Raw genomic sequence first — 12659 nt, 5'->3', positions numbered from 1 at the left:
TTATGGATATAGGTGAGAATAATATATGAATAAACATTTTAAAATGTAATAAACAAGGTAGTAATGCAATAGCCTACATGCTTACATTTATTTCTCAAAGTCAAAGGCAAAACGTAAAAAAACAATCGAAATAAGATCTCAAAGGCCTGATTACCTGAAACTAGAATATAAAACGAAACGGTGTGTGCTTTTATATGCTACCGTCGAATTTCTCATTTTTACGTTTTTTTTTTCCACATGCAATATACATAGTTTTTCCTGCTTAAAGAATATGTGCAATTTAAGTTTGTGACAAAGACTGTGCGATAAATTCGAGATGAATGTCATATCCGAAATTTAACAAGACGAATCAGCCATTTAAAATGTTTCTGTCGCCTCCTTGAAAAAGATTCTAGATTATTATTATTATTATTATTATTATTATTATTATTATTATTGGTTTTGTAGTCAGTTGTCTAATCATTTAAATATTCTCCAGGAAAAAGTGAACAGTAATGACACACATGTTTTATATAAATAGCCACATAGCTTTCTTTATTAAAACGATAACATTCACTCAGTTTTAAAGATATATAAATATAAAGTTAAACATCTGGCACAACAAACCAAGCGTCTCTATCAACAAGCAACATTAAATATTTAAACATTTTGTTTGATTTTTAAGCAGTTCTCATTTACAAATGTACAAAAATGGTCCTCGTTTTCTAGATTTTTTTGGCTTTTTATCCTTAACCACCACCAATAGAATATACTGAACAATGTGTAAGGCACAGAAATAATGCTCTTTCGGTTTTCTTATACGTCATATTTGGAAACCCGTGTCTAGCCAAGTCAAATAGCATGATACCGGTCACCCAAAGTTGTTATAATCACGAAACACAGAAATACATAACATAAATAACATGGATCTACAAATTTTACACGTTGTGTGGGATAGACAAGTTTACATGGCTTGAATCGGGATACTTTGCCTTTAGGGAATTGGAAACCGTTCTATTGTTGGAAAAAAATAATGGAAACTAAGCAGTTTCTTCTTTTTAGTCAGCAACTCTGTAACCCAGTCCATGTTTCCTTTTTCATTTTTTAAAGAAATATTTCTGTATTCAAGAATGTTTGTTAGTTCGAGTGTCTTCTTTTTGTGAACCGCCCGGACACTTCATAACACCTGATAGATGGGATTTGGATCATGAGGGGGCTGGGAACAGTTGGTCGGGGACGGGACAGTTGCTCCCGGGTCGCTCAGGACGGATCCGTCTTGAGGAGAGCACGGGCTGCCTTCGGAACTCTCCTGGATTTGTAATGCGGGGCAGGTGGAGGTGTCTGTCGAAATTCGCTCCACGATGCTGGACAGGCAATCCAGGCTGGAAATGATTGAACTCTTGTTACATCTGGAATCTGTGGAAAGTAAAATAAATACATTAAGTCACAAATGAATCAACTGTTTCACAAATTTTCTACCAGTTTTTCTTTCATAGTTTCAAATAACTCGCATGGGCAGTGGGTCAAGGGTCAGTAAGTAATGTTGCGTTGTTACGTGTAACTGTTGGGCATTTTTCACCAGTAGCAAATCCCACATCATAAACTGTGGAAAAGACTGAAGCTCGTCTTTCGTTTGGTGCCTAAACAGTAGGTAAGCGGTCACAATTAAGTTCTTCGTTCACACTTACCATTTGGCGTTTCGTTAACGTAGGTGCTGTCGTAGCTGTTCCTTCTCCTTGACGTGCATGTTGGGCCATTAAAGTCCATCTGAAAAATACAAGCTGGTTAGTTTTCCGTCAACACCAAGTTTGCTTCATGTACTGTTTTTTTCAGAATTCATGAGCACTAGGGGGAATGTTTATGGAATAAACAAATACACATTAGAAGTTATTTCAATGAATAGGCTATACAGAAATCAGTGCGTAATATTTTGCCCTTAATTTCAGATCATGTAACCACCTAAAATCAACTAATGGAGGCACGCATTGCATCGAAAACACAGAGTTTATGTTCAGATACCTTTTAATTAATGTTATCTGTATTACTCACCATTCCATCTGAGCAATTGGACCGTGGGCTGGACGCGTCCGAGTCCCCGCTGTAGTGCTCCAGCACCGGGTAGTAGTTCTCGTCCTGCCCTCTGAGCAGGGACTGCAGGGACTCGATGTAGCTGATGGCATTTCTCAGAATCTCCACTTTGGGCAGCCTCTGGTTGGGGTTCGTGGATGTGCACCGTTTCAGGGTTTCAAAAGCATCGTTGACTTTGCTGAGCCGCCTTCTCTCCCGCATAGTGGCAGCTTTTCGGCGGTCAGCGTTGGTGGTTTTCCTTTTGCAGGCTTTGCATGCCCAGAGGAGACACCTACCCGCTTGGTGGTGCCCGCTTGGAGCGCGGATGTGTTCGTCTTCGTTGTGATGGTGATCGTCAGCCTTCAGTAGGCCCACGTGAACCAGCCTTGGGTCCAGGTCTTCGAAGAAGTGCATGTCGCTTGTGTTGAAGCAGGGGTCGTCGTAAAAGTCATCTGCAGAGGTGATTGGAAAAGGGATATCCGACAGCTCCATCGCTTTTTGTTTGCTACTCCAGATTAACTTGTATTTGATGTGCTGTCTCTTGTTCTGTATCTTTTTGGATTGTAAGTTTTGATGGCTAACCTAATCACTGTATATATGTTATTCTTTAAACTACAGGTTTTTAACAAAATCTATAGAATGGTCCTTTTCCCCCAGAAGGCTGACTTGTCAAAAGAGACTCGAATTGTCTGCCCCTAATCCAGCTGGGAATATACCATCTCGGTTCCTATTGCAGTTGTAATGTTTGGGCTGTATATATGCTACCTCGCAACTCGGGGGGCGTGTTTTTGGTTTCGGAGAGTTCTCTTGTTTGTCCAATCGAGACACGGAGTGTGAGCAAGGCGGAGCCTTCTCGCACGTCACGCTGTGAGCAATTTCACGGAACTTTAAATGACCATCATGGCACCTTTGAGATGAGATTTAAAAAAATTAAACTTTACAGTGAAGTTTAGCCATATTAATCAATGAAAACTGATAAATTATCATTATCATCCTATTGGAACCAACAGGAAGTTTAGGGTGGTTTGTTAAAGTAGACCTAATCAGTAAAAACAGTGTTAAATTTAAAAAAGTGTTAGACTTTAATATGGATCAAATGTCATATTGAGATTTCATTTAACGGAAAATTTCACTGTGTCTATCTTATTAATACTTGTATTAATTAATACTATGTTATTGAATACAATTTGATATAGGTATTGTAAATTGACATTTTGGCTGTTTAGTATTTAAATTTTACTTGAGATAGTCAAATAGATAAATTACAATTGTACCGTTTACGTAGTCTATTCAGACATAAGTTTCCCCACAAAATAAATTAGCAAATTACTTCTGTTTTGGAAAATTGCAGTCAAAACAGCAGAAAAGGACGTTGAAAATATGAAGTTTAGCTCAGTTCAAGGTTAACAAGCTTCTGAAAACAATACCATACAATTAATTTAAACCAATTCAAACCTGTATAATTTATTGGTTTCAACACAATTTTTTACTAAATTGAAATAAATATGTACTGCTGAATAATGCATTTAGATGTGCAGGGTCATGAAAGCCTATTTCCAGTAAAATATATACAAAGTCTCTCAAGGCTAGAATAAGCAGACGTGGAAATTTCCTAGTGAAATAAGAAAACGTTTCTTTACATAATAAAACGTTTCGTTAAATATAGACTTTCATTCGGCTCTTGGTAATACCATTTGGTCTTTTGTAAAAACAGGTAATTCGCATTCAAATGTTTGCTATTTCGCAAGGTAGCCCTATACGGCGACGAACACAATATACATGTATCATTAACTTTAAATTATGTAATCATTAATATCGTTGACAACATCTATGGCGACGAGAGACGGAAAACTAATCATGAAACGAAAGATGGCGATATTGAGTCAAAATAGCCCACTTCCTAAACTTCCCGAAATTGCGCAGCACCAAAAGCCGCGCACATATAGACTATTTTAAATAAAATTTAAAATTCCAAAAATCTTAAATTCTAAATGTAGTTAATTGTTATTTATTTACTTTACAATTCGTAATCTAGCGCTTCTGTGTGAGGGGGTTCCCGTTAAAATGACCACAATGAACTATGTAATCAAGCAGTCCTAATAAATAAATGAATACATAAATAAATTACGAACACAGTTAACTGTCCAGTGTTAAATCAACCCTTACAGAATGCACATGGGCCGCACTGGATTTATATGTAACCTACTCTGTTAGAGCTGAATTAACAGTGGACATTTTACTGGGTAGGTATCCCCTGCACTAATGTAGCCTAGATAATATGCTAAAATATGTTTAAATAACATTTGTAAGTCGTCGTCAATGTACACAAAAGAGAAGTAAAGAAATTTTTATTTCTAACATTTGAACAGATGATATTCCAGTTAATCATGAAATTATTGTCAATACAAAAGTTTCAATCATGCAGACAAAACAGAAAGACAAAACAAAAATGCGCTTGCCTTAGTATCTTATCACAGAGCATCACGATGAGGTATTAGTATTAGGACATTTGAATATTTGAGTGATGATGACAAAATTTGCATTTGCAGCCTCGGAAAAAAAGGACGTCATTAACTGAAACAGATTAGAGAAATGAATATATGTTAGTCAATAACAACGCAAGAAATACCATAGCAATTACAATTACAGTTTTTATTTATTATGATTATTATTATTATTATTATTATTATTATTATTATTATTATTATTATTATTATTAATAATAATAATAATAATAATAAGAATAACGTTAATTGTTGTTAGACTATTGTTTTAATGAGGAATAGCTGGACCCTTCTGAGTAACACATAAAAACCACAGAGCATTGGTGAATACTTCCACAGGCACTCTCGAGCAAAGCTTCTCACAGCACCTTTCTAGGATTGACACTTGCGATTTCAGACCTCAGAACTAATTACAAAAACAAAACACAAAAAGCAAACAATGAACCAGTCCCTTCACAACTGACACAGCTGCCTTTTTAGGCACACAAGAGTGTAAGTAATGTTTTTTGTGACCAGCTCCATGCAATAAAACTACTGTTCCTCATTGTATGTCCAGCACATGTATTATCATTATTTGAGAAGAATCAATTATGAACTGATTTTATTTTAGGAAAAGGCAATAAAGTAGTTACCTTATATTCGAGAGGCATTTAAATGCAAAATTGACAAAAAGCTTATGCACATTGCTAATAATAACAAATATATACTTATACACTCTAGAGTCTAGACAGTACCCAAGCCAAAGCTCACTAGCCACATCTAATTACATTTATTCCATGCAGGTACGCCACCAGGAATTTTAGACCCCATAAAAATGTCTTACATTGGGCCCCACCACCAGTTACTTCAGTAACTGACAAATAATACGTTTTTAATCCTATGTTCTGATATTTTTTGAGGGCCCCTGTCAGTCAGGGCCCTTGGGATCATCCTAACCCCCCCCCCCCCCCCCACCTCACAGTTCTGTGCTGTTGTTCTTTATGCAAGATACCCACTGAGTGTATACAGGCCTCGCCTCCTTCTTTTAATAACTACTGTTTGAAATATGTCCCCACCCCCAGTCTGCAAATGTAACCCCCCCATCCCAACTATCTCATGGAATGAAAAGGGGGGCCCCAAATAAAATACCCACAAAAGCTCTGGGCCTCTGTGGACTGCCTGCCTGCTTACACAAATGCCTGCAAGTACTTGGTCCGCAAATTCTCTTTCACAAAACTAAATTGTGTTTTGTGGAGAAATGTTTAATGATCAGTTAAAATTAACTATGTAAAAATGCCATAAAATTTATGTGATAGATGCATAGATTTACAGTACTGGCATAAATAATATGCTTAAAGAGGTTCTTAAAATCGTTATGTGCCTTTTCTTTGGCAGTTGTTTCTCTGTGCCATTTTCATCTGTAAAAATGTATTCAAATTAGTTATTTTCTTGACCAGGAATGGAAATGACACTTCATTTTTGTTTTTCACTCTTCGTTTTTGTTTTATATTGATATTACATTCATTACATATTTATCTCTGTTAAACATAAATTGTTGCAAAATATTGCATTAATCATCAAACTCAAACTGTTTATAAATGCTGTGTTTCCATAATTTATGCTAGTACTGTGTGTGTGAGTATACAAGTATGTATGTATGTATGCATGTACTGTATGTATGTATATATGCATGTGGTGTATGTATGTATGCATGTATGTGAATGTTTGCATGTATGTATGTTATTTATGCATATATGTATTCATGGATAATGAGGCGTCCCACATCGCCGCTGATGGATCTATCGCAGCGCTTCATGATTGATTTAACATGACTAATAAAAAGCAGGGAAGAAAAGGACGCGAGTGCGGCAGTAAATACCGCATCGTACATCTGGTTGTACAATTAATGCGCTGTCCTTCCGTTCTTACATTAATCTCCCCAATTTTCCGGAACTCAGAGGTAATGCACACCCTGACAGGCATTAGAGCAGAGATCCTGGTAAAGCCCGGGTTTATATTTACCCCGCGCATACTTCCCTCTCACGTTCAAGTCCATTCAAGAGGTCAGCTCTCTCTCTCTCTCTCTCTCTCTCTGCTTCTCTCTCTCGTTCTCTCTCTCTCTCTCTCTCTCTCTCTCTCTCTCTATCCCTCTGAAATGGGGATTTTTGGTGGTATGTTGAAAATGAGATGGTATGTAAAAATCTACAAGATGCCCAACCAGTTTTCTTCAGCCAAAAGCAGGAAAATAAAAAGAATGAACATTCATATTATATGTATTATATTTATTTTAAAAATGGACATATCTTAATTTGTTTCCATTCCATATTATTATTTAATAATAATAATAATAATACAAAATCTGGACGCAGGCGACAGCTTTGCCAAACACATCATACATTTAAAGTTGTATGTGTTATAGCATTTTATATGCGGAAGAACAGCCTCATAAAGTATTGTATTTTAGGAAAAAAATATGAGACTGAGCGAGTGAGAGATTAATCAGATTGTGTTTTTGCATCAGTCTGGCAAAGAACAGGGCAGGGTGAGGTGTGGTGTGTCTTCACCAGGAGAGCCTGGCCAGGCAAGTTCAGGTCACATCTGGTGCCCTGCAATATGACATGGGGGCATCTTTAACCCTAAAATCCCCCCACACACAGGTAGACTGATACAGCCTCTGTCTGCTTTCAGCTCCCCTCCAATTCCTGACCAAAAAAAAAAAAAAAACATTGTCACTCCCTGCAGTGCCATTTCATATGCCATCCTAATCAGATCTCTCCACCTGCCAGAAATGGTCACACAGATAATAAAGACTAGCTTTTTTCCCCCAGGTACTGACACTGCAGCAATACATTACACGCAGACCACCTAAATTCCCCACCTATTCCGCGTCAATAACTGCAGGCCTCCCATGCCTATTAACATGAATCTATTTCTGTGATGAAAACTGAGAAGAAAGCTTTGCCCTGCAACTTACACGCACGTGCTCCTGTTTAGATGCAAATGTTGCATCTAAACAGGATGTTTAAAAATGTTTAAAAATGGACATATCTTAATTTGTTTCCATTCCATATTATTATTTAATAATAATAATAATAATACAAAATCTGGACCAGCGACAGCTTGCAACACATCATACATTTAAAGTTGATGGGTTTAGCATTTATATGCGAAGAACGCCTCATAAAGTATTGTATTTAGGGAAAATATTTGAGACTGACGAGTGAGAGTTATGATTGGTTTGCATAGTTGGCAAAGACACAGGGTGAAAGTGGGTGTCTCACCAGGAGAGACTGGCAGCAAGTTCAGGTCACACTGGTGCCTGCAATATGACATGGGCATCTTTAACCCTAAAATCCCCAGCACAGGTAGATGTACAGCCTCGTCTGCTTCAGCTCCTCCAATTCTACAAAAAAAAAAAACTGTCTCCTGCAGTGCCATTCACTTGCATCTATAGACCTCACCTGCCGATGGGCACACAGATAATAAAGACTAGCTTTTTTCCGTACTGACACTGCACAATATTCAGACCACCTAAATTCCACCTATTGGCGTCATACTTGCAGGTCTCTCTATTAACATGATTATTTTGTGATGAACCTTGAGAAGAAAGCTTTGCCCTGCAACTTACACGCACGTGCTCCTGTTTAGATGCAAATGTTGACCACATAGGAACATGAGGGGGAAAAAGAGGATCTTTCTTGAGGGCTTTCTTGCCGTATTTAATAAATGACTCATATGCACGTCCATCGTTACACGTCGAACTTTTAAAATTTGCAGTACAGCCAAATTTCAGTCTAGCACGATACCCGTCAACATTCTACTATATATAGAGTATTTTAACACTGTACTATAGGTGTAGGAGTAGATTACACGGGGAAGAAGACAGTCTCACAGCAAGATCGTTTGGACGCAGAGCCCCTAGCTGGCGCTGACAAGCGATATCGACACTGTAGCGTACAGTAAGCAATACGGCCAGCCATAGGGACAGCCAGTTCTCACGATAAATTTTTTGTTCTGGTGTCTCGCTTGTTTTAGGCTATCGAGCACCATAATCTGATTTTTTTTTTATTTAAATTTTATTGATTTGGTGTCTGTTCATTTCTATATTAAATATTAATTTGATAGCCCGTTTAACGGTTTAGACGATACAGAGCTTTTAATTGATGCTTTAAATGAACATCGTGTTTTACCATTCCCATAATTATGCTGTTAGCTGCCTGGCAAGTCTTTGAGTAAAATATTTTTGACTGATAGCAAGGCCGCAGAAACGTGCGGTCAAGTACGTTTCACATCACTCCAGAGTTTCGCTGGCCTTGTTAATTTTTCACTACTCGGTCTCAGTTTTCATTTTCATGTATACTATTTACCTGCGCGCTTTGTTCTCATATTATTTGCAGTAGGCATAAGTTTAGAAACGTAGAACGTTTAATCACTTTTACGTCAAAATCCTACTGGAAGGTCTTCTCTGTGTCTGCGTATTTGCGCTAATAGATAAACTTGTGGGCCTACTTACATGCAAAGCACGTAAAGCGTCAACCAAGTCCTCCAAATCCGAAAAATTACTGCTGTAGCATGTTGCTGTCAATTTCTAGTGTTCTGGAGTGGCATATATGCCCCATAGGCCTAACCTGCATATAGTTTGAGCAAATCTGGATATTTTATTAGGATGCGGATGTTTTATTAGGCCTACGTTAATAAGTTCAATTTCACGGCGTAAACATTTTTTTTCCATTGCCATGGAAAAAATGACGTATATTAAAAGAGCTTAATTTTCTCAAATAAACAAGTTTTTTTCTGGAAGACTGACTGAAAGAAAACTGCCCCCAGGACTCATGTTACAAAAGTCTTGAGAATGTAACTGAACACGTCTGAGCATATTTATTAAAATTTAGACAAAACACCTTGCACCGCATATCAGTGCAAAAGCTGCTTGTGAGATTCTCCGGAACTAACGAGCAGACAAAGTCCTTGTACACACTAGGCTACACATGGATACTGGACACGCCAGTACGCACACAACACGTTCTCCAGCATCACACATGGATATCACAGTTCTCATGGCGTGTGAAGCTGTTCGACATGCCACACGCCGATGTCCCAACGGGAATGTCACAAGCAGCCGTTGTACACGCCACACGAGGACATTGCAGCGCTCGCGGCATGTGAAGCCATTCTACCACGTAATACACGGGTATAGAGAGCGATGACCTGCCATAGTGCTGTCAGTGGCTGCGTCATTGGGGCTCAGTGTCCACCACCAGAACAACTCTCAGGTTTCCATGGTGACCTGCATGTCTGTTCGCTCTGTCTGAGATGACAGACAGGAGGGGCTGAGGGCTCCTGAGGGACGGCCGCTGTCTGGTGGTACAAAAGCGGTACACCAGGCCCGGGCTCAAGTGGGGGGTCAACAGAACCTGCACCCCGACATGACCCAGAGGCCCTGGGGGCATGGAGATAATTACCCAGACTGGACTGGGTGTCAGAAATTAATTTATGTGAAAGGAAATGTGTATTCAGCACACTTACTTGTCACATTTCAATGCAGAGGACAAATGTTCAGGGGTGGATTGATGATCCCATACATCAATAACAATCAAATTACCCATCTGCATCTCAGAAAATGACCACCTATGTTAATAATGAAAATGAACACTTTTCAAAGACTGCAGTTCATTCACTAAGAAATCAAGACAACACAACTCACTGCAATTATACTGTACGCATAGTTTATTTTCCACTCTGTGTTTCTGAAGGAAACAATGAAAATGCCCTTTTGTGAGAAAAGTTAAGGAAAAAAATTAATGGAATCCAGGCCTAAAAGGTCTTTCATATGTCCACAGCCATTTTGAGGTTTTTCATTTTGGACCAAAAATCATATTTACAGTGATATTTTTAATACGTACATCTTCATAATCATTTCATAAAGGTTATGAAATGTAAATGTGTAGAAGAGAAAAAAAGGTTTACACGACTTACCTTATCTTAAAATGCTCATGCATGCATGAATACACACACACACACACACACACACTGTGAGGCGCTTTGCGTATAACAGGCAGGGTGTCTCCCCTCACACCTGCTCCGGAGTGTAATGACTGCAGGCGTCCTCCTCGGCCCGCCACTACAACACGGGCATTGTGCAGCGACACCGTCCCGCTGTGGATTACATTACACAGAGATTACGGCTTGGGTTACCTCCACCCCTCCAGAAGCGTGGACGCTGGGGACCCAGGGAGCTGGGCGTGAGCGCTCGAGCACGCCTCCAGCCGCAGCAGCATGGGTGATCCCTGCAGAGACCCCTGACTGTGTCCACTCCAATCACCGCTCCAACCAACTACTGTATACCATTCGACTAAAATAACCCTGTATGCAGTGAATCCACTATGATTGAGCCTGGCCTATCTTGGCCAGACTGAACCCTATCAACATTTTTTTGTCCCAGATTAAGTGTGAACCATCATATAGACGCACACACACAAACACATACACATATATACTTTTTTTTTTTTTTAACCACTGGTGATCAACAACCGCAATGGGAATTCTGATTTTAGTGCTATGTCAATGCCTGATAATTTGGCCCCAGATCCTTACTCTGTTTCCCCTTCAGGGGTGGAGGGCAATGAGGACAGGGGAAGGGGTCTGGAGGGAGACATCCAGCCATTTAAAGGCCAATGTAATTCTATGAGATACGCCGAGGAAACCAAGTACTCCGTTTTTGTTTGTTTGTTTTGTTTCACAAGACCCGAAATAGGTCTTGGTGTCCCGCACATGCTTTCGCATCCTTCGTTATGCAAGCTTAAAGTATAAAATTCACACAGAAAACATTTCAGTGGCTGAATGAAACTAAACACCAAAAGTTGAGTGGTGATAATATGTTGTCAAACACAGTGTGTGCAAAAAGAACCATGTAGCTCAAAACAGTGCCCTTATTTAACAGCTCTGGAGTCTTGAAACAGTGTTTCAAGTGGTAGAGATGGGCTCTAAGTGACTTGCTCTTTTTAGAGTGGCAGAGATGGACTCTAAAGAGGAAAATCATCAATATTTACCACCTGTCTCTTCACTTATTGTAGTACCTGTGACCTGTTCAAGAAAAACTGTAAAGACACCATGTGACACTGGTGAAGGCCCCAAAGTTGAAATGTATTCTCATACGGAACATTTTCAATAAACAATAAAAATTGAACATTTTTGTAAAAAGCTTATGAATTTTTTTTCTCAGTTAGGAAATACCCATGGTCACGTTGTGGCACAGATTCGGTGCGTGCTGGCAGTTAAAATGGTGGTTTGTGCCCCTGTGCTAACTTTGTGTGGATGTACTGGGAGCCCTGTATTCATTCCCTGTAACGTTGTGCGATCGCGACTCCTCTCTGCCGCACATGAGGCTGTGCAGCGGTTGAGCGGTTGAGGCTGTGCAGCGGTTGAGCTGTGCGCCGCCGACCGTGGGCACGCCACTGCGAAGCGCCTTGGCGATGTCCGCTCGTTCTGGAGCGTGAAATCCGATCGTATTCGGGAGAGATTAAAGCAAAAGACATCTGCTGGTCAGAGCGGCCTTTAGTTTTTTCGCTGAAACTGCGAGGGTGCAGAGCCTGCTAAGTGTGGGTTGAAAACTCTAAATTGAACTGCTTTGAAAACTGAAACTAAAAGCGCAGAGAGCAGGAAACAGGCAGAGTGGATAAAAAGAGAGGAGAAACGTGCATTAAGAGCTGACATCCCCCGTTTATAAATGTGTGAAGCAGTAAACTCATCTGATTAAAAAAAGACCCTGCTACCCCTCCCGTGAGATTATATTCTTTAATCTTTGTTATTTTTATTTGTCTGTAGCCCTTTCCCTTGCAGGAGCGGTGTTTTGGGTTAAAGCCGAATGATGAAAGTTGTCCTGCAGTGACAGGTCCTGTTTAATGACGATACTAAGAAGGCCGCCTGCGGTTGACGGCACAGCTGGGAAACGTATCAGCGTATCCCGCTCCCCCCCCCCTCCCCCTCCCACCAGCCCCCCGCCCCCCTCCCTCGAGGCCGACAGCTGTCTAATGAGGATGCTCTGTAATGTCATCAACAGACCTCGAACCCAGATCTGAGTTCTGCTAATTGTGCTGAGGACAGGGAGGACGGAGCAGGGAAAATACAATT

At 39.8% G+C, this 12659-nt stretch overlaps 1 protein-coding gene across 1 annotated transcript; it reads right to left on the bottom strand.

Moving 5' to 3' along the window:
- Positions 1 to 506: 506 nt before the first annotated feature.
- On the bottom strand, positions 507 to 2798 carry LOC135255629 (myoblast determination protein 1 homolog 2-like). The gene is made up of 3 exons (XM_064337061.1): positions 2029 to 2798; positions 1668 to 1746; positions 507 to 1395 (listed from the first exon to the last, which is right to left on the bottom strand). The coding sequence occupies exons 1-3, from the start codon at positions 2536 to 2538 to the stop codon at positions 1157 to 1159; spliced, it is 828 nt and encodes a 275-aa protein (XP_064193131.1). The 5' UTR covers positions 2539 to 2798; the 3' UTR covers positions 507 to 1156.
- Between the last annotated feature and the right edge of the window lie 9861 nt (positions 2799 to 12659).

Source organism: Anguilla rostrata, chromosome 5 (genome assembly GCF_018555375.3).
Source record: "Anguilla rostrata isolate EN2019 chromosome 5, ASM1855537v3, whole genome shotgun sequence".
NCBI classification, from domain to species: domain Eukaryota; kingdom Metazoa; phylum Chordata; class Actinopteri; order Anguilliformes; family Anguillidae; genus Anguilla; species Anguilla rostrata.
The sequence above is the reverse complement of the archived record's forward strand: the minus strand, read 5'-3'. Positions and strand labels throughout refer to the sequence as shown.